The sequence below is a fragment of the Pteropus medius genome, unplaced genomic scaffold, assembly GCF_902729225.1.
Source record: "Pteropus medius unplaced genomic scaffold, Ma_sr-lr_union100, whole genome shotgun sequence".
NCBI lineage: Eukaryota > Metazoa > Chordata > Mammalia > Chiroptera > Pteropodidae > Pteropus > Pteropus medius.
This window is the reverse complement of record NW_024350926.1, coordinates 1,720,329-1,743,963: the sequence shown is the minus strand read 5'-3', so window position 1 is coordinate 1,743,963 and position 23,635 is coordinate 1,720,329. Positions and strand designations below refer to the sequence as shown.

The following is a 23,635-nucleotide window of genomic DNA, read 5'->3' as shown; positions in this document are numbered from 1 at the left end:
AAAGAGCCCAAATAACCTAAAGCTTCATCTTAAAAAACTAGAAAAGGAAGAACAAATGAAGTCTGAAGTCAGCAGAAGGAAAGAAATAATTAACATTGGAGCAGAAATAAATGAAATTGAAAACAAACAAAAAAAAATAGAAAAATAAATGCAACAAAGAGCTGGTTCTTTGAGAAGGTTAATAAAATTTTCAAACCCCTGGCCAGACTCACTAAAGAAAAAAGAGAAAGGACACAAATAAACAAAATCAGGGATGAAAGAGGGGAAATTATGACTGATATTGCAAAAATATAAAAGATCATACAAGAATACTATGAAAAAGTATATAACACCAAATTTAATAACCTAGAAGAAATGGACAAGTTCTTAGAAATATACAACCTTCCTAGACTGAATCAAGAATTGAAAAATCTAAGTAGACCAATCTATAGAAATTGAAACAATCAGCAGAAATCTACCAAAAAGTAAAAGTGCAGGACCAGATGGCTTCACCAATGAATTCTACTGAACATTCAAAGATTTAATACCTATTCTTCTGAAACTCTTCCAAAATATCGAACATATGATCATATCAATAGATGCAAAAAAAAAAAAGAGCCTTTGACAAGATACAGCATCCATTTATGATCAAAACACTTAATAAAATAGGTATGCAAGGAAAGTACCTCAACATAATAAAGGCCATATACGACAGACCCTCAGCTAACATTATACTTAATGGTTAAAAACTGAAAACCTTTCCTCAAAGATCAGGAAAAAGACAAGGCTGTCAGCTATCATCACTGTTATTCAATATAATATTTAAGGTCCTAGCAAGTGTAATCGGGCAAGAGAAAGAAATAAAAGGCATTCAAATAGGAAATGAAGAAGTCCAAGTGTCACTATTTGTGGATGACATGATGCTCTATATAGAAAACCTAAAGACTCCAAGAACACTACTAGAAATAATAAACAAATATAGTAAAGTTTCAGGATACAAAATCGATGCTCAAAAATCCATAGCATTTTTATACTCTAATAATGAATTGTCAGAAAAAGAAATGAAAAAAAATTCCTTTTACAGTTGTAACAAAAAAGAATAAAATACCTAGGAATAAACCTTAACAAAATACATAAAGGACCTATATAATGAAAACTATAAGACTCTATTAAAACAAATTAAAGAAGACACAAAGAAATGGAAAGATATTCTGTGTTCTTGGATTGGAAGAATCAACATGGTTAAAATGACCTTATTATTTAAAGCATTATACAGATTTAATGCAATCCCCATCAAAATCCCATCAGCATTTTTTAAAGAAATAGAACAAAAAAATAATCAGATTTTTTTGTATGGAAACACAAAAGACCCAGTATCATCAAAGCCATCCTGAAAAAACAAAAACAAAAACAAAAACAAAAACAAGGCTGGAGGTATCACTCTGCCCGATTTCAATTTATACTACAAAGTGACAATAATCAAAACAGCATGGTATTGGTAGAAAAACAGACACACAGACCAACGAAACAGAATTGAGAGTCCAGAAGTAAACCTGGAAGTAAAGAGGTCCCGTCTATATAGGCAAATAATTTTCGACAAAAAAGCCAAAAACGTGCAATAGAAAAAGGAAAGTCTCTTCAATAAATGGTGCTCAGAAAACTGAAAAACCACCAGCAAAAGAATGAAACTAGACTGTTGTCTATCACCACATACCAAAATTAACTCAAAATGGATTAAGGACCTGAATATAACACCCAAAACAATAAATTGCATAGAAGAAAACCTAGGTACTAAACTCATGGACCTTGGACTTAAAGAGCATTTTATGAATTTGACTTCAAAGGCAAGGGAAGTAAAAGCAAAAATAAATGAATGAGACTACATCAAACTAAAAAACTTCTGCTCAACAAAAGAAATCTTCAACAAGGCAAAGAGACAACCATCTGAATGGAAAAATGTACTTGTAAACAATGCCTCCAATAAGGACCTAATATCCAAAATATACAAAGAACTCATATAACTCAATAACAGAAAAGCAAATAATGCAGTTTAAAAATGGGCAGAGGACCTGAACAGACACTTCTCTCAAGAAGACATACAAATGGCCAACAAACATATGAAAGGAAGCTCAACTTCACTAGCTATTAGGGAAATGCAAATCAAAACAAAAATGAGATATCATCTCACACCTGTTAGAATGGCTATTATCAACAGGGCAAGTAATAACAAGTATTGGAAAGGATGTGGAGAAAAAGGAACCCTCATACACTGCTGGTGGGACTGCAAATTGGTACAACCACTATGGAAAACAGAATGGAGGTTTTTCAAAAAACTAAGAATTGATCTACCATATGATCGAGCAATCCCTCTACTGGATATTTACCCTAAAAATTTGAAAACATTTATCCAAAAGATATATGCACACTGATGTTTATAGCAGCATTTTTCATGGTGGCCAGGACATGGAAGCAACCGAAGTGTCCTACAATAGATGATTGGACAAAGAAGATGTGACATATATCCAATGGAATATTATTTAGCTATAAGAAGAGATGAAATACTGCCATTTGCAACAACATGCATATATCTTCAGATAATGATGCTAAGCAAAATAAGCCAGACAGAAAAAGTTGAAAACCACATGACATCACTTATATGTGGGATATAAATCCAAAAGCAACAAACAAACATGACAAATAAACATGGACATGGACAGTGGACTAGCAGTTGCAAGAGGGAGGAGGGGATGGGGAGAAGGAGAAAGGTAGATTAGATAAAAGGGGTCAAATATGTGGTGACAAAAAGAAATCTAAATATGGACGGTGAACACACAATATATATGTATATATATAACTTAGTGTTGAATTGTACACTTGAAACTTATTGGATTTTTTTAATGTCAGCCCAATAAAAAATAATTAAAATTAAAAAAAGAAAAAAAGGATGTAAAAATAAATAAATAAAAAATAAAACATCTTAGTGACATTGAAGAACACCAAAGACAATGGTTTTAAAAGCAGTCTTCTCAATAGCAAATATGGAAGATAGAAAAGTAAGGAATTATATTTTCAATATGGTAAAAGAAGATATCAACCTAAATTTGTGGACAAACCCTCTTATTTTTTTAAGCATGATATACAGGTATTTTCAGACAATAAAAACAGAAATAGTGCCACCCAAAGACCCAATTTAAAAGATGTATTTCAAGCAGAAAGAAAGTGTTACCAGATGGAATATTTGTGCTGTGAAAAGAAATGATTTAGTAAAGACAGTGGTAGATATGTAAATAAAACTAAATGATTATTGACTATATAGAGCAATAATAATAATTTATGAGGCTTAACATTAAGATAAAACTAGAATACAATAGTGTATGAATCAGAATGGAGGTGATCAGAGTCTTATAAAGTTCTGGTATTCTTCAGGGGTGAGTAAAGATAAGAATTAACTTTAAATTTTAATAACTTGATACATTTCTAGAGTATCCCTAAAAGAATAAAACAGAGACTATAATTTCCAAACTGGAAGATGGAAAGAAATAGAATGTGAAAAACATATTCTATTACTACAAAAGAGAAAAAGGAAAGAAAAGAGATACAGAATGATCATCAACTTAAACGATAATTATAATAATGAAATATTAAGAGGAAGCATGTACATAATACATATTATGGGCCCAACACTGTTCTCAGCACTTTATGTATATTAACTCACTTAAATAACAGCACTACGAGGTAGGGTTAATATTATAGCAATTTTTCAGTAAAGGAATCTGAGGCATAGAATGTTTTAAGTAATTAGCCTGAGGCTAGGCAGTATTTCTTAGAATTTGTTCTCTTAAAGACTATACTATACTATCTCTAGAGTAAATTAATATTGAAAACCAATATATCATTAATTATAATAAATACAAGTGGACTTAATACTCTATTTAAAAGAACAATATTGTCAGACAATAAATCCCTCCAGCTACATGCTATTTACAAAAGACACATCAAAAACATAAGGACAAAAGAAAAGTTAAGAATAAAAGGATAGAAACATTTACCACACAAACACTAAGAAAAGGAAAGCTAATAAAACTATTTTAACAGACTAAAAGACAAAAAGCATTGCTAGAGCTAGAAGGTAACTGCATAATAATAAAATAATTCACCAAGGAGCTATAAAAATTCTAAACTTATATACACTAATAATATAGCCTCAAAGTATATGAGGCAAAAATTGACAGAACTTTCAGAGAAGTAGAAAAATCCATCATCACAGTGGAAGATTTGAATTCTTCTCTTACTAACTGACTGATGAAGCAAGCAAAAAAAAAATCTTTAAGGCTATAAAGAATTTGAAAAGTGTAATGTTGTAGACTGAATTATGTCTGTCCCTTCCAAAAAAACATATGTTGAAGTTCTAATCCGTAGTACACCAGATGGGACCATATTTGGAGAGAGTATCTTGAAAGAGGTAATTAAGTTAAAATGAGGTCCTCTAAGTGGGCCTTAATCCAATATAATTGGTGTCCTTATACGGAGAGGATATTAGGACGCGGGCACATACACAGGAAAGGCCATGTGAAGACATGAGGAGAAAATGGTCATCTATGTGCCAAGAAGTGAGGCCTCAGAGGAAACCAATCCTGAGACAATGATGAGATGTTCTCACAGAAGAATATTATACAAGAGTGAAATTGAAAGAAAGTCATATGTAAGTGAATGAATCTCAGAAATGTCATGATGAGTGAGAAAAAGCAAGCAGAAGGATAATGGTTGCATATAAGTTCATTCATTTAAGTTCAAAAATATGCAAAAACCAAGCAATGTATTGATTATGAATATAAATATATATAGTTGTAATACTAAAAAGAATAGTAAGAAAACGATTACACTATAATAATTGAGACATAGATAGAAATAAACTAAGTGTCTATTGATGGATTAATAAATAATAAAAATGTGATATATATATACGCAATGAAATATTGTTCAGCTATAAAAAATAAGGAAATCCTGCTATTTGCGACAACACAGATGGATCTTGAGTACATTATGCTAAGTGAAATAAGTCAGACATAGAAAGGTAAATACTATATGATCTCACTTAAATATGGATCTAAAAGCAAAACAAAACCCAATCTCCTAGAAAAAGTTATCAGATTCATGGTTACTAAAGGAAGGGGGAGGCAGGAGGTGAAATTGGATAAAAGGTGGCTGAAAGGTACCAAGTCCCAGTTATAAGGTACATAAGTGCTGGGGTTGTAATGTTCAACATGATGTCTAATTAACACTGCTGTGCAGTGTGTTTGAAAGTTGCTAGGAGAGTAAATCCAAAAAGTTCTCATCACAAGGGAAAGGTTTTTTTCTTTTTTCTTTTTTTCTTTTTTTGGTATCTATAGAGGCGATGGATGTTAACTAAACTTATAGTGGTAATTCTTTCACAAGTATGTTAGTCAAGTCATTATGCTGTACACCTTAAAGTTCTAGAGTGCTGTATGTGAATTTAAGTATCTGAATCAAACTTAAAGAAAATGATTATAGGTGATTTAAGATAATTACCTCTGAAGAGGGAAAAGCAAATGAACTTAAAAGGTAATGGCAATATTCTTTTTCTGAAAGGTAGAAAGTCAGGTTATAATTTTTGTATGTGTTTAATGTTTAATAAAAACAGTAACAGATAAAGTAGTTAGGTAAATGACCCCCCAAAACCTCAACCACAAACTAATATAATTGGGGTTTAAAATGGGGCTGTCTGACTCCAAAGCCTTAGTAGTGTACTGCTCTCAAGCTAGCTGGCTGGCATAAAAGGCTAATAATAATCAACTTCCCCATTTCTCCATGCTTTGTGAATACTGATGTTTGGTTTAGGCCTATGGTACCCTTCACTCCCTGCCACGGGTGAATTTTCAGGGAACAAAGAACCAACCTTCTTTTCTGAAGGAAGGGTGTTTAGTTTCTCCAGTCAATTCTTGGTCTGCCCGTCTCCCCTACTATATACATTTTTAAATTGCACTCAGAGTCACATAACATAAAATTAACCATTTTAAAGTGAACAATTAGGTAGCATTTAGTACACATGTCCTAAATGTATAATTTACTACCTCTATCTAGTTGCAAAACATTTCCACAAAAAAGAAAACCAGTACCCATTAGGCCAAGGCACCCTGTTCTTCTCTTCCCCCAGGCCCTGGCAACCCACCAGTGTGGCTTCTGTCTCTCTGGTTTTACCTATCCTGGATATTTCATATAAATGGAATCATACAAGACTTGTCCATTTGTGTCTGCCCTCTTTCACTTAGCACAATGTTTTTAGGTTCATCCACATCGCAGCATGTATCAGTACTTCATTCTTTTTTTATGGCTGAATATTTCACCTGTCCTCTACTTTTTTGCACTTTTCTCTTCAGAACCTCCTGGGTTTCTCTCAACTCCTTTATCCCTCTTCCTAGTTAAATCCTACAGCTCTTGCCCTTCTCTAGCAAACTGTCCAGGATTCCAGCTGCTTTCCACCCATCACATTTCACTTTGATGGTATGAGTATTTGAGCATATTTCAGTTTGGGATTATTTGCAAAGATGATCTCTGCACAACTTCTGCTTCATTCAATACCTTGTTAAAACTGTTCAGTAGAACATCCCAGTATGACTCTACCTGTCTTGCCTGACATCTGGGGCACCATTTACCATCTTATCCACAGGATATAGGGAGATACTGTGCTGAATGCTTTGCTAGTATCAAGATTCATCCCTTCTAGAGTTCTCTATTCCTATAACTTCCTACTCCTTCACTCTTTCTTATTTTTTAAGTCTTCAGTTTTAAATGTCACTCCTTCAGGGAAGCCGTCCTCACCTGCATCAGGGCCCGACCCTTTAGTGTTCACTGTCACAGCCCCTGTGCTTCTCCTTTGGCACACTTATTATTACTTGTAAATTAACTAAATCTTTCTGTGATTATTTGTTTAATATTTGTCTCCCAATCTCTTCTGCTAGACCATAAGATCCAAGACAACAGGCACCATGTATTTCTTTTCTCTAGCCTCTAACATAGTGCCAGGCAAATATTAAGCACTCAGTTAATGTTTACTGTTGAAAGACTATCTTGATAACTCTGTCTAGTAAATTTGCTCAGTGAACCTTGACAGTAAAAATGGAAGAAACTTTGGGTCCATTTTGAGCTGCTTCTGGGGTAGTCTAAGCTGACTCACTCAATCTACTCCCCTGGCCCAGGTCCTGGATGATGCTTACTTGATGTTTTCATATAAAACAGCAGAAAAGAGCTTTGGACTAGTTGCAACAATTATTTTCCATGAATCATTTAGAAAGTGATTCCTTTTGATTGGGGGAAAGCGGAGGAAGGGGATTGAGTGAGGATTAGTGAAAAGAAGGATGAATTTAATCTTTGCCTTGGTGCCATTTTCCCTGGACAGTAAAGTGTGATGAATGCCTAACAGTAAATGGAGTAAATGTCTCAATATCTTGGCTGAAAGAATCTAATTACAAGCCATATGGCTTTTTCAGCTCAGTGGCTGTGAATTTATTTGGGTTTCATCCAGGTAAGTAGCAGGAACAGTTAAGCAATCAACAGATTTTTCTATGCACTGAATCTCACATTTTTAGATGCAAGGTCAACACTATAAAATCTCCTTTAGATATTTTATTCCCTCTTTTTAAAAAATGAGGAAATCATAACTCCACAAGGAAGTTTTAGGGTTTAACTAGGAGTTTTCAATAAACTACTGCCTTCAGTTTTTAAAAAAATGAATTTATCTCTTGTATTTTTGGTTCGCTTTGCCAGGGTGTTCAGAGATAACTAATTCCCATTTATGATTTTGCCTCTGTTCTCTCTCTCCCCTCTCTCTCTCTCTCTCTCTCTCTTCTCTCACACTCTCACACACACACACACACACACACACACACAGAGTCCCAGGGAGTGGGATTGTATCTCAGGATGGTCTATAAAATTCTCTTGGTTAATAGAATTCTGATTTTATTATGGCCTTCAGCTAAGAGAGGAGTGTAGGGTATAAATGAGTTTATTTTAAATTTAACATGTAACATTTCATAAAGTGGAACTTCTAATTTGTGAACATTTGAACATCAGGGAAGTAACCTGATATCCCTTACCTTTATCTTTCAAGTTTCCAAGACAAGAAAGGAGGGATGGGCTATCTCTCTTATATTTGTTCCTGATTAATTTACAAGAATAATAGAATTCCTCCATGTTCCTAGGATTCCATTAGGAGTACATTTTTATTTTGAGAAAGAGATGGGAATCACTTTACAAATTCTATAGTTTCCAGTGATTTTGAAGATGCCACCATTTTGAAATTTCCCCCTTTTATTTCTTTTTATTTATTAAGTTTATTGGGTTAACATTGGTTAATATAATTATATAATTTTCAGGTATACATTATAATTTGACACCTATATATTCTATTCTGTTTACCATCTAAAATCCAGTTTCCTTTGGCTACCATATATTCAATCCCCTTTACCCACTTCACCCTCCCTCTACCCTCTATATTTGACCCCCTTTACCCTGTCTACCTCCCCCCTCCTCATCTACCCCCTACCCTCTGGTAACCACTAGACTACAGTCCATGTCCATGAGTCTCTGTTTGTTTGTCCTATTCATTTGTTGCTTTTAGGTTTATATCCCACATATAAGTGATATCACGTGATTTTCAGCTTTTTCTGTCTGGCTTATTTAAATCGCTTAGCATGATTATCTTGAGGTCCATCCATGTTGTCACAAATGGCAGTATTTCATCTCTTCTTGTGGCTGAGTAATATTCTATTGTATATATGTACCACAGCTTCTTTATCCAATCATCGATTGTAGGACATTTCGATTGCTTCCATGTCCTGGCCACTGTGAATAATGCTGCTATGAACATTGGTGTGCAAATATCTTTTTGGTTATGGGTTTTCAAGTCTTTGGAAGTAAATATCCAGTAGAGGGATTGCTGGATCATATGGTAGATCAATTCTTAGTTTTTTGAGGAACCTCCATATTGTTTTCCATAGTGGCTGTACCAATTTGCAGTCTCACCAGCAGTGTATGAGAGTTGCTTTTCCTCCGCATCCTCTCCAACATTTATTATTCTTGTCCTGTTGATTATAGCTATTCTAACAGGTGTGAGATGGTATCTCACTGTGGTTTTGATTTGCATTTCCCTAATAGCTAGCAATATTGAGCATCTTTTCATATATTTGTTGGCCATTTGTATGTCCTCTAGGGAAAAGTGTCTCTTAAGGTCCTCTGCCCATTTTTTGATTGGATCATTTGTGGGGGTTTTTTTGTTGTTGTTATTGAGTTGTATGAGTTCTTTGTATATTTTAGATATTAGGTTCTTATCGGAGGTGTTGCTTGCAAATATATTTTCCCATTTGGATGGTTCTCTCTTTACCTTGTTGATGATTTCTTTTGCTGAGCAAAAGCTTTTTAGTTTGACGTAGACCTATTCATTTATTTTAGCTTTTACTTCCCTTGCTTTTGAGGTCAAATTCATAAAATCTTCTTTAAGTCCAAGGTCCTTGAGTTTAGTTCCTATGTTTTCTTCTATGCATTTTATTGCTTCAGGTGTTATATTCAGGTCTTTAATCCATTTTGCGTTAATTTTGGTGTGTAGTGATAGACAATAGTCTAGTTTCATCCTTTTGCAGGTGGCTTTCCAATTTTCCCAGCACCATTTTTTGAAGAGGCTTTCTGTTTTTCTGTGTGGACTTTTGATTCTGTTCCACTGGTCCATGTGTCTGTTTTTCCTTTCTCCACTGTATGTTTTTGGCTTTTTTGTTGAAAATTATTTGCCCATATAAATATGGATTTACTTCTGGACTTTTGATTCTGTTCCACTGATCCGTGTGTTTGCAATACCATGCCGTTTTGATTACTGTCTCTGCAATATAATTTGAAGTTGGGCAGAGTGATGCCTCCAGCCTCGTTCTTTTTTCTCAGGATGGCTTTGGCAATTCGGGGTCTTTTGTGCTTCCATAAAAATCTGCTGATATTTTGTTCTATTTCTTTAAAAAAAATGCTGATGAGATTTCGATGGGGATTGCATTAAATTTGTATAATGCTTTCGGTAATATGGTCATTTTAACTATGTTGATTCTTCCAATCCAAGAACATGGAATATCTTTCCATTTCTTTGTATCTTCTTCAATTTCTTTTAATAGGATCTTATAGTTTTCATTTATAGGTCTTTCACATGTTTTGTTAAATTTATTCCTGGGTATTTTATTCTTTTTGTTCTAATTGCAAAAGGAATTATATTTTCCACTTCTTTTTCTGACACTTCATAATTAGAGTATAGGAAAGCTATGGATTTTTGAACATTGATTTTGTATCCAGAGACTTTCCTGTATTTGCTTATTGTTTCTAGTAGTGTTCTTATGGAATCTTTAGGATTTTCTATATAGAGAATCATGTCATCCGCAAATAGTGACAGTTTGACTTTTTTGTTTCCTATTTGGATGCCTTTTATATCTTTGTCTTGTCTGATTGCACTCACTAAGACCTCCAATATTATATTGAATAACAGTGGTGAAAATAGACATCCTTGCCTTGTTCCTGATTTTAGAAGAAAGATTTTTAGTTTTTCATCATTAAGTATAATGTTGGCTGAGGGTTTGTCATATATGGCCTGTAGTATGTTAAGGTACTTTTCTTCTATACTGATTTTGTTAAGTGTTTTGATCATAAATGGGTGCTATATCTTGTCGAAGGTTTTTCCTGCATCTATGAATATGATCACATGATTCTTATTGTTTAATTTGTTTATGTGATGTATCACATTAATAAATTTGTGTATGTTGAACCATCTCTGCACCTCTAGGATGAAGCCCACTTGATCGTGGCATATAATCTTTTTAATGTGTTGCTGTGTTCGGTCCAGTAGTATCTTATTTAGGATTTTTGCATCTGTGTTAATGAGAGATATTGGTCTGTAGTTTTCTTTTTTTATGTTACCTTTACCAGATTTTGATATCAGAGTAATATTGGCCTCATAAAATGAGTTGGGAAGTATTGCCTCCTCTTCGATCTTTTGGAAGAGCTTGAGGAGAATAGGTATTAAATCTTCTTTGAATGTTTGGTAAAATTCACTGGTGAAGCCATCTGGTCCTGGACTTTTACTTTTTGGTAGGTTTTTGCTGATTGTTTCAATTTCCATACTGCCTTTTTGGTAGGTTTTTGCTGATTGTTTCAATTTCCATACTGCTGATCAGCCTATTTAGATTTTCCAGTTCTTCTTGATTCAGTGTAGGAAGGCTGTATTTTTCTAAGTACTGGTCTATTTCTTCTAGGTTATTAAATTTGGTGTTATATACTTTTTCATAGTATTCTTGTATGATCCTTTATATTTTTGCAATATCAGTCGTAATTTCCCCTCTTTCATCCCTAATTTTGTTTATTTGTGTCCTTTCTCTTTTTTCTTTAGTGAGTCTAGCCAGGGGTTTGAAAATTTTATTAACCTTCTCAAAGAACCAGCTCTTTGTTGCATTTATTTTTCTATTTTTTTTTGTTTGTTTTCAATTTCATTTATTTCTGCTCCAATTTTACTTATTTCTTTCCTTCTGCTGACTTCAGACTTCATTTTTCCTTCCTTTTCTAGTTTTTTAAGATGAAGTGTTAGGTTGTTTATTTGGGTTCGTTCTTGTTTTTAGAGATAGGCCTGTAATGATATGAACTTTCCTCTTATAACTGCTTTTGCCGTGTCCCAAAAGTTTTGATATGTTGTACTTTCATTCTCATTTGTTTGTATGTATCTTTTGATCTCTCTTTTTATTTCTTCTCTGATCCAGTTATTCTTCAGTAGCATGTTCTTTAATCTCCATATATTTTTGGTTCTTGATTTCTTTCTGCAGTTTATCTCTAGTTTCAAAGCATTATGATCAGAGAATATGGTTGGTATGATTTCAACCCTCTTATATTTGTTGAGGCTATCTCTGTGTCCCAGTATGTGGTCGATTCTTGAGAATGTTCCATGTGCACCAGAGAAGAATGTATAAGCAGCTGTTTGGGGATGGAAGGCTCTGTATATGTCAGTTATGTCCAGTTGGTCTAATGTGTCATTTAAGGATGTTATTTCCTTATTGATTTTTCTGTTTGGATGATCTGTCCATATCCAACAGTGGGGTATTTAGGTCCCCTAATACGATAGTGTTTTGGTCTGTTTCTCCCTTTAGTTCTGTTAGTAATTGCTTTACATATTTTGTGGCCCTCTGATTGAGAGCATAGATAGTAATAAGTGTTATATCTTCTTGGTGCATGATTCCCTTTATCATTATGAAGTGTCCCTCAGTACTGTTCTTTCCCTTTTTTAGTTTGAAGTCTATTTCACCCGGTATTAGTACCGCTACTCCTGCTTTCCTCTGAATGCCATTTGCTTGAAATTTCATTTTCCACTCTTTCACTTTGAGTCTATATTTGTCTTTGGAGCTGAGATGTGTCTCCTGGAGGCAGCATATGTGGTTGGGTTTTGTTTTTTGATTCATTCTACAACTCTGTGCCTTTTTATTGGTGAGTTCAATCCCTTTACATTTAGGGCGATTATTGAATTATGAAGTCTTCTTATAGCCATTTTATCTTTTGCTTTCTGGTAGCTCGGTGTTTCCATTGCTTCCTTGTCCTTGTGTTTCTGTTTTCTTTATCTCGGTTGGCTCTTGTGCATTTTGCCTCTGGTTCTTCTTGTTTTATGTTATACACTTCAGTTCTTAATCTTTGGTGTGTGGTTACGATTACAAATATGTAAAGGATAGTTATATTTATATACAGTCATCCATTTTCTTTTGCACATGCCTTATCTCCATTCCCCTCTGCGAATTTGGATCTTTGAATCCCCACCTTTTCAGTCACTGTTATCTCAATTTGTCCCTATGTATGCTGAACATTCATTACTATCTTGCTATAAATATTCTCTTCTTATTGTTTAAGCTTATAATGCCCTGTTCTTAGTAAGGGTTGCACTCCTCTGCTTCTGTTTGCTTGATAGTCACTTGACTCCTAATTATGTTTTTTTTTTCTTTTTCATTTTGATTTAGGTGAACTGTCCCTTTCAGTATTTTCTGCATTGCAGGATTTGTAGTAGTGATTTCCCTCAATTTTTGTATGTCTGGAAAAGTCTTAATTTCTCCTTCATACCTAAAGGAGAGCTTAGCTGGATACATTATTCTAGGCTGGTAGTTCCTTTCACTTAATAATTTAAATATTTGATTCCATTCCTTTCTGGCTTGTAAGGTTTACATTGAGAAGTCCTAGGATAATCTAATGGGTTTACCTTTATAAGTTACCGTTTTCTTCTCCCTGGCTGCCCGGAGAATTCTGTCTTTGTCGTTGATTTTTGATAAGTTTAATACAATGTGTCTTGGTGAAGGCCTTTTTGGGTTAAGATAATTAGGTGTTCTGTCGACTTCTTGAATTTCAAGATTATTCCAGATTATTATTTCCAGATTATTCCTTAGATTTGGGAAATTCTCGTCCACTATTTGTCTGAAAATGCTTTCTAACCCCTGTTTCTTTTCCTCACCTTCAATAATGCTCATTATTCTTATATTTCCTCTCCTGATGGTATCAGCTAGTTCTTGAATTTCTCTTTCATTATTTTTCATTTTTCAGTTTCTCTCTTCTTCATTCTGATTTACTTCTAGATTTCTGTCTTTGATATCACTGATCTTTTCCTCCATTTGGTCGACTCTATTTCCCAAGCTTGCTATTTCATTTTTCAAATTTTACAATGTGTTTTTTATCTCTAGAAGATCTATTCTGTTCTTTTCGAAGGTTTCAATCTCCTTGCTCTTCTCATCTAGTTGTTTTTCAATTCCTGAAATTGTTGATTTGAGTTGTTTTGGATATCACTGAGTTTTTTCAGAAGTACCATCCTGAATTCTCTGTCATTTAAGTCACATATTTCTATGTCTGTAAGCTTATTTTCTGGAGATTTTTCTTTTTCTGAGATGCCTTGTCACCTTGGTCATTCATAGTGTTTAATGGACTATTTCTCCGCCTGGGCATTAATGGAAGTGTATTCTGCTGTTTTTCCAGAAAGAAGATTTATTATATAAAGGTCTCTCTTTAGCTCGCTGCAAAGAATGCACTTTCTTTTGGTTTCCAGTAGGTGGCATCTAAGTCTCTTGGATCCCTGCTTCATATAAAGCTTTAAAAATGCCTTTTTATTTGCTGATAGATATTTAATCACGCTCGCTACCCTCAGTTTCAGTCCCTGTCAGTGTTAGCAACAGTTTTGGTAGGGTTTGCTCAGATTCCCCTGGGGTTCTGCAGTGATCAGTCTTGGAGGGTATGGGGGGAGAGGCTCTCTGGGTTGGGAGTTGTAGCTGAGCTTCGGTTTTGCAACTGTGGCTGGTAAAAATCAACTGTTTCTCTGCCAGCCACTTCCCTGCCTTCTGCCCTGATGACTGGGCCCTGCCGCCGGCCACAGGGAGCTCACAGCTTTCCAAGGCAGAGCTGTTCAGGGAACTCGCCACACCTTCTCCCCTCCCTGGCGGCTGCGAGAGACATCTTCTTTATTTCTCCCAATCTACTGCTCGACACCCGGGGTTCTGACCTGTGGTAGCTCTTATGTGCAGATCCCTCTCTCAGACATGCTAGTGTGCAGTTTGGGTGTTTTTTGTTGAGTTCAGCTTATTGTTGTTTCAAGGGGAGAGATCTGGGGACATCTCTCACTCTGCCATGTTTCCAAAGATCTCCACCTGCCCCCTTTTATTTCTTAAGGGTAGAAGCTGGATTATACCCTTTCATGTAGCTGAAAGAGACACAGTAACCTAAGCAGATCTCTCCTCTCTACTACCAAATCCCACTCTGTACCACTACTCCCAAACAGAGACTGGTACCATGTTAGAGTTTCAAAAGGTATCTTAGACTTTAGCTAGTGTCAAGGAGTAGGCATGTTTGAAATATTCACATAATAAGAAATATCCAAGAAAAATCATAAGCTTTAGATATAAAACTAGAACTATTATACTATCTCAAGGCAGATAAAAAAAATTCAGAAAATGTGATATATCTAATTCAGTTAAAAAAGGATTTGATATATTAAATTTGAATTTTCATAAATTAAGAAATATCTATAGTATCCTATAGCATGTCCTTAAAAGTAAATTGAGGCATCACTGAATTTAAATCAGAAATGTATTTCCCTAGTTAGCTCCTGTTATTTCCTCTTCTTTATTAGTCTAGTTAGGCATAAGGAGACAATAAAGTAGTAAGCAGATATAACTTTTATCTTGGAGAGAGGATTATCTCATATTAGTTTTATTATACTTTGTATCTTAGCATTTCTGGAAAGTCAGAATAATATAAGAAAGAAATGCTAAACATACTTCTTTAAAAATCAATACTCATATATGAAAAATACATTTCCAATTGTAATCTTCATATACTGGCCAAATCTCTAAGCTCAGTATAATCTGTAGCACAGCATTTAGATGGATAATAATGTACAACTCTAGCTCCACCCACTCTCCACCGCCCTACCCTATCATCTCAATTAGTTTTCCTCTTCCCTAAAATCAGAGAGTATTATGCTCTGGAGGCAATTTTTCCTATTTCTTGCCAGTTGATATCAAGCTTGAAATCCAGATTTATAGCCCATATAGGGAAATATTCTAACAATACTGGCTAATTAATTTGCAAAACCCAGTGAAAAATGAAAATGTGGTATATATAATTCAGAAGCTAAGAATTTCAAGATGGTGACCGCAGAGCAACAAACCAAGTGTTGGAAATTCTAGCCAGTGCACTAAGGCTGGAAAAAGAAATAAGAGGCATACAGATTGGAATGAAATAAGACTCTCTATTTGAAGATGATAGGATTGTTTATATAGAAAATCCCAAAGAATTCACACACACAAATACAAATTAATAAGTGAGCTTAACAAGAGCATAGGATACCAAATCAACACACAAAAATAATTATAAATACTTGTGATGAACAATTGAAAATCAAAATTTAAAACGAATGCCATTTACAGTAGCTCCCTCTAAAATGAAATACTTAGGTATCCATCTCACAAAACATGTACCAGTTCTGTATATTGAAACTACAGGACACTCATAAAAGAAATCTGATGAGACCTAAATAAGTGGCTAGACATAGCATGTTGGTGGATTGGAAGATTCAACATAGTAAAGATGTAGTTCTTTCCAAACTAATCTACAAATTTAATGCAATACCAATAAAAAGTCAGCAATATTTTTGTCAACTTAGAAACCTGATACTAAAATTTATATGAAACAGCAAAGAAACTAGAATAGCCAAGACAATTTTGAAAATTAATAAAGTTGGAGGAATCATGCTAGCTATTTAAAAACGTACTTTAAGTAAGAAGGGAAGACAGTGTATTTTTGGGAAGGGATATGCATACATACAGATCAATGGAGCAGAATAGAGAGTCCATAAATAGACCCACGGAAATGTGGCCAATTGATTTTTGACAAATATGCAAAGACAATTCAGTGGATAAAGGATAATCTTTTCAGCAAATGGTGTTGGAAAAATTAAACTAAATGCAAAAAAAAAAAAGAAAAAAAAGTCTTCACCTAAACCTCACACCCTATCCAAAAATGAACTTGAAATGGGTATAGATCTAAATGTTAAACATAAAACTTTTAAAAAAAATTGGAGAAAATCTTCATGACAAAAGCTTAGAGTTCTTAGACATGACACCAAAAGCACAATCCATTAAATATTAATAAATTTTTTATCAAATTTTTTGCTCTGCAAAGTAGCAGCAAAAAATAGCAATATATAGATTTGATAAAATTTTTGTAAAACAAACCAATCCCATAAATATTTAAACAAAATTTTTAAAAGTTGTTATCCTTGGGAAGCTGGTGCCAGGAGGTTGGTATAAACTTGCCTTTGACTCTGTACCCTCCTGCGGTAGTTGAATTTTTATGAATATCTCTTACTTTCATACAAGGCCCCCAAACTCCCCACCATTGGTAGCTTTCAGATGAGTCCAGGTAGAAGTCTGCTAGAAAAACTGTGGGGAGGTGAGGGTCAACTCCTCAGATCCCTTCCAAAATCTAAAATCCTAGGATTTTATGATTATACCCAACATAAGATAATTAAAATTCCCTAAGTGAGAAAATGTTTGTCATATTTGATTTCAGAATTACCAAAATAAAATACTCAAAACTCCAGTGTCTCACAAGGGCCTTCTAATGGACTCAAATCTTGATAAATGCTGCTTATCATTTGTCAGGAGTAACTTGATATCCAGGTGACAAGTAGCCACTTTCAAGTGTATTTTCTTAAAACAATTTTAAGTGTGTTACCTTCTTATGCCAAACAGAAGAAGGTAACAGTCCGTCAGTTGGATCAGAGTCCAGAAAGCATAGTCTTCACATGGAATCTGCTTTGTCATCCTTACAAGCCTTAACTTGCATTAATTTAACCAGCAAACTACATAACTCTCTGAACTAGTGGAGTAAAACTCTGAAACTAGCTAATGCACCTAATTGCAAATAAGGCATAATTCTTGTAATGAGATGTCAGATCGGGGCACACTAGTAGATTTATTGCGCAGTTAATGAAATTTAAGCTTCAGGGGCATTTATCTGTGCAGACCCTTTTGAGGGCCTTTGTGTAATTATTGGTAGCCACACTGGCAAAGGAATGGCCTTAGGAATACTCCTATAGCTCACTATGCCAATTCACTTGCTGAGGGGGCATGAAGATCCTCACTAGAGGTGGTATCACAACATATTTATGTGTCCAGTGGGCTCTGATCCTGGAACTTTTGAGTGATGGGAGGGGCAACAAGGTTTGAAATATTCAGAGTCAAAAAATTGTGTGTAGAAAAATTCTTCCAAATTTTACATGTTATATATGAAATAAACTAGAAAAAATTTTCACAATTTGACAACATTCCCTAAAAATTTAGACAACACTATCAATAATGAGTTGTAAAACTGAAACTTTTCTAATCTATGAATCATTAAAAAAAACAAACAAATTTTGACCAAGCATGCTAGAAGACAGAAATATTTTTCTATCCTTACTACAGAAAATGATGTTATAAAATTATTATTAAATGAAGAAGCAGTCAAAGAATATGCACCCAGAAAGCATAGGGGGAAAGTATTATAGAAGTGTTCCAGGCAGTTAATTAAACTATTGCTATTTTTCAGGATTTTGTGATATTTATGGTATTTGTCAGTTTTTAAGCTTTGCAATTTGTTGTGATTTCTTGTTTTTATTTTAAATATTCACTTTCAGATCCAATTTTGTGTTTGTAATTTTGTGGGGGTGTGTGTGTATGTTTTTTAAAGAGAATCGCCCAAATTGTATTAGTTTCAGGCCCTACACAAAAACTTGGCTCAACTCTGCATAGGAGCTTTTAAATATTTAGGAATAAGATAAAGCTTTTCCTTTTGGTTAAGAATTCTTAGTAATACAGTCAAATAGGGTCATGATTTACTGAGTCTAGACGCTGACCTCTGCAATGGAATTGGTAGCTCTGGTGGGTCAAAACGGAGAACAGCGAGAGGCACATAGATTTATCATCAGTCACCCTGCAGGAGGGAAACCTGGGTGGAATTTGGCACTGAGGATGAATATCTGTTCCAGATATTCTGCTAAGAAGGTCTGCTGAAATGACCTGGTGGAGTTTTTTCTAATTTAAAAGAAGAAAGACTTTGAGGCTTTTCAGAGAAGTGTGAAACACTAGATTTGGGATATCTAGGTTCAGTTCACCTAGTTTTGGTTTCTATACTATAAAAGGCAAGTTAAGATAAGGTTGCCACAGTGGATGACCATGACAATGCTCTCCTATCTCACTGTCACTGTCTCTTCCAGTGACTGAGTACTGGACAGGATTGATGGATGTTGTGGGAGAGCCTATAGACAACAGGGCCAGAGACCTCTGACATGTTCTCATAATGGTTTATTTCCCTCGCGAGAGCAGATGGGATTAATACACTGGGCTCATCATTCTTAAGCAAGTTATGCCAACGTGACTGGTCTTCCCTTGAAGAGGAATTTACATCTATACATGTCTCTTTTTAACCCACTTATGAGTAACTGTTTCCTTGTTCTTTTTGATATTTATGCCTCTATCGAAAGACCTGTCTTTTTATATCCCAAATAAAGCAAAAGAAACTTGTAATTGTATTTCACCATGGACCTACAATCTTGTTCCAGAGGCAGTGATAGAAAAGTGTAAGAGCGACCCCCTTGTTTGCTGTACTGGCCATCCAGTGGTCCCCATAGGAAGGGGTCACAGGTAATAGGGAAATCCCTTCTGACCTCTCTGACTCCCCAATCCTAAAAGGGCCTGAGACTAAGTACAATTCACATGACTGAAGACTCCTCCCTTTAAGCTGGAGTCAGGGTGGGTAATAACTGGATCCTACTCAGCATCATGTTTGATAGAGAATAAAAGGTATATAGAAGCTTTGAAGCAGTTTCTGCTGCTTGATGTCGTGGAATTTCTGTTTCATTGTCATCCAGAGAATCGGAGTGTGGTGCAGGCCAGAGAAGTGCACCATTCCTAATTTCAGCAGTTCTGACAACACTGGGCCAAGGTCTGTCAAGTACTTCTCTTATTTGGCTGTCCAGGGTTCTCTGTGATTTAGTGATAAAGACTGTAAGACAGAATTGTGGTGCATTCTCCAGGAGAAAATGACAGTAGGATTATGGATGCAAGTTTGATTCCAGCTTATTTAAACAAGGGCATTTTCTAGAGAACATGAAGTATTCCTAGTGTTGTGAATTCTCTTGAAATTTTACAATTTGTTATATGTTTTTCTTAATCATTTCTGGGCAGAATGAACTTGAAGAATCAAGTAACATATCACGGCCATACTTACGCATAGACAGACAGACAAGTGGGGTGGTTTAGCAAAACAAATAGTCCTATTTACATAGGACAATATTCTTGATGCAGATTTGAGGCTGGTTCTGAATGTGTGAACTCGGAAAGAAACTACATTTCCAGGGAAGGAAGACTACGCTCCGCCCCACACACACCCAGTTCTACCCCAAATTCAATATCAAATAATCAAAAGAGAGAAAAGTGAAGGATTGCTGACTTTTCTTGATATCCATTCCCTTCTACTTGAATAACGATCCTAAAATAACAGGCTGAAATGCTCTTCCTGGGAGAAATTTCTACCTTGGCTCTCCTACCTTTGGGCATTCCCACCCAAACCTCCCTGAACCCAGAGCTCACTCTCTTGTAACGAGACCATAAATTGTACTAGCTTTGCTTTGTGATCAGCATATTTCATGATTTCTTTCTAATGGTGTCAGGTTCTGCTTTTCTCTGTGGCTGGTAAATGGATTCCCCCCATTTAGTTGTTGGATCTCTCTCACTTTAGTGATAATCATCACCATGGGACTTGGTGCTTGGCCAGGCCTATGAAAGGATACCCACTCCCTCTGCTCCCATCTTATTTCACCTTTTTCCATGTCAGTCTTGATCTGCTCCTCAAGATCCTCTGGGGACATGTAGAAGTCCTCTTCTGGCACGGATGATTTGGGCCGGCAGCGTCCACAGCAGCAGTTGCAACAGCAGCACAGACAGCAGCAAAAATAGCAGCCAGTCAAGAGGCCAATGATGACAAACAGGGTCTAGGGGAAAGAGGCAAAACGAAACAGGGATGAAGGGTGTTGGGGTGTGGGAGAACCCCAGAAATCAAGTGTGCACCCATGTACCTCCAGAGACCTGAAGACATCGCAGTTCACCCTGTAGACCACATATCCATCCTCATCCTTATTCCATGCAAGAACTCTTTAGTTTCCTTGGAAACAAATTCCACACAGAGTTTTGCCTAACAAGTTAAACCCAGAGGAAATGACTTGTAGCCAAAGTAATGATATATGACATATTCTTCTTTATTCTTAAGCTATGGTGATCATTATTGAGTAAAGCAAACAAAATCAACCAACCAACCAACAAAACCTCTAACCAAGGGAACTGAATCATTCTCACTAAAAGCTATTAATAGCCCTCCTCCCCCACCCACATTCGTTAGTCACCACGTCCCGTGGAGTCTCTCTCCTCAAGGTCTCTTGCACCCTCCCTCTCATCTCTATCCTGGCTGGTAGGACTTTCAAACGGATCTCATTATCTCAGCTCTAGACATTTTAGTAGCCTCCTAACTGGCCTCCCTGTCTCCACTCTTGCCTCCTAATCCACCTAATCCACCTTGCACATTGCTACTCAAACTTCCTAAAGTACCTGTTCTCTTGAACCCACAGAGTGACTCTCTGGCCTCTTAGATAAGGCTAGAGCTCCTTATTAAGGTCATTTGGCCTCTACCAATGCCCCCCCCCATGCCCTACACCAACTGGCCCTGTTCTTGCCATAGCTGCCATAGCTTTTCTCTCCCTGCAGATTTACCTGCCTAGATGTCTCCCTCCCATTCTCCAGTCACCTAACAAATACCCACTCCGTATTTGATATTCATCTCAAGGACCCTCTCCTTGACATCTTTTCTGACCCCCTCCCCAGAACAATGACTCTCTCCTTTGTGCCTCAGTTGTACTCCATACAAACTTCTACCATGGTGCTTTTTGTGTGGACATTTTAGGACATTGATTGGTGTATAGGTCTGTCTAATACTTCTTCAAGTCTAGAGCTATATGTTAGTCATTCTACTACCTAAGGATTTAGTACCTGGCATGTGGTAGACACTTAATACATGCCTACTGAATTAATGAATGTATAAAGTAATAGATAAACAAATGATTTGTTTCTCCTGTGAACAGCACCAGAATTTCCCCACAAGCATGTAAAAGGTTTGCTCACAAAGTTTGCCATAGCTGAAAATTAAAAGAAACTCTCCCAGTCCCCCCAATTTGAAGTTAAAATAAGCCGTTTTATTAATTTGAGCAAAATTAATTTATTATTTCATTAAAAATATGTATTTGAAATAGAAACTTGTTTGTACATCTTTGAATCAGAATGTAGATTTTATTTAACGAAGGAAGCAAATGGGATAAAGAACACTTGTGTCTACAGTTCTTCAGTAACTTAAGGTGGAATCTCTTATGTTGATGAACCTCACCTGCCCCGTTCCACTTGCCCAGGACTCTATCTATCCGACTCGGGCCCCAGTTGTGGGGTAGAGCCTATGGGTGGGTGGCTTGGAGTAAGAGGTACTCAAATCCTCACATCTATAATCTTTTTTGCTGTGGATACTATACATTTTCATAGACTTAGGTAAATTACTCTGAAAACAGAACTGCAACACCCTCCTCTTTACCGACTGCCTCTGATCCCTCCTGTGTAATATTCTTGTGCCATTGCCCCAACAAGCTCCTCTTTTCGTTAGCTACCTTTTTGTTTTTTCTATCCAATTCCCATATTTTTCTCTTCTCTGAAAATTTCTTTTAGTTCATATACTGTTTTGTTCTTTAGTTATTCCAAATAGATTGTTTGTCTGTTGCAGAAATAACCTTACCTTATTCCCTTCGATGCTTAGCACAGTCCTAGGCACAAGTAGGTGTCCAATATTTTTATATACATATTTTCAGTACTATACAAATTCATTCATACAATACATACTTAATACATGATCACTATGCACTAGGCCACTGTAATGGGCACTGTGAGTTAGGCTTTGGCACAAGCAGAAGGGGAAGGTAAATATTTTTTGTAGCCTTATTTTTAAAGAGCCGCATCAGGAATTATTTTATATATCCCTTATACTACTGGAGCGTTTTTGCTTATCTATGAATTTTTATCAATTTTTTCAACTTCCTGGGTAACGAAACCTATTCTCATTTTTACGCAGGCAGGCCCCAATATGCAATCAGGTGCCAGCATGTAAATAATCTAGAACTCTAGATGTATCTCTCTATGGAAAGAGCGTCACGTCTGGAGGTTAGGTTGCCAGGCAAGCCCACAAAAGCCCAGAACATTTAATCTATCATGCATTATAAATGACATTGTCTGTATGTACACTCTTATTCCAAGTTTCAAATCTGCTTAGTAGGAACTTGTCTCCCTCCCAAGTCCTCACAATAGAGAAAAGGGGTTTCAGTGGGATCTTGGTTGTCCCCAAGAAAAGGAATTCTGGAGACTGCAGAAGGCAAATGAGTCCTTTGGTCACAGACTGTCACTCCATGCTTGTGCACCGTGACATATCCTTTCTCTTCCTGCATATATAAAACTCTTGAATTTAGCAAGATTTATTTTAGTGGAAGAAAATAGCAATTGGAATACTACAGAACATGAAACCTGCCTTTTTGGAGATCTGCAGCTTTTTAAATTATTAATTACAACTCATGTGAATATGAGTTCATATGATTTCACAAAATGTGTGAACTGTGAACTGTTCACATGCATGTGAACTGTCTAAAAAATATGCTGATGGATTATGCATGTGGTTCATATGTAAGTATATTTTCATTAGACGTTAAGGATATTAAAACTCATAAACAAATATACATATACTAAGGATTCCTAGAAAACCACACAAAATTTATTGTTAAAAGTCAATTCTGATTGTATTACGTTGCCTTTTTCTTGACTAGTATCTATTTTCTCTCTCTCTCTCTCTCTCTCTCTCTCTCTCTCTCTCCAATTGTCTGTCCTCCACTACTTAATTTTCACCTTTTCCCCCTCATTTCCTTCTCCACTACCTCACAGCTGGCTCCATGTGAGCCTGTGACATAACGACTATGCATTCTCCT

General features: G+C 35.8%; 1 protein-coding gene across 2 annotated transcripts in view; it reads right to left on the bottom strand.

The window, feature by feature from the left end:
• DNAJC5B (DnaJ heat shock protein family (Hsp40) member C5 beta) overlaps positions 1-23,635 on the bottom strand; it is a 183,410-nt gene that overhangs the window by 6,000 nt on the left and 153,775 nt on the right. For both annotated transcript variants that reach the window (XM_039841766.1, XM_039841767.1), the window contains one exon: positions 20,395-20,566. In XM_039841766.1, the coding sequence (XP_039697700.1) occupies positions 20,395-20,566 (172 nt within the window). The remainder of the gene's footprint in view (positions 1-20,394; positions 20,567-23,635) is intronic.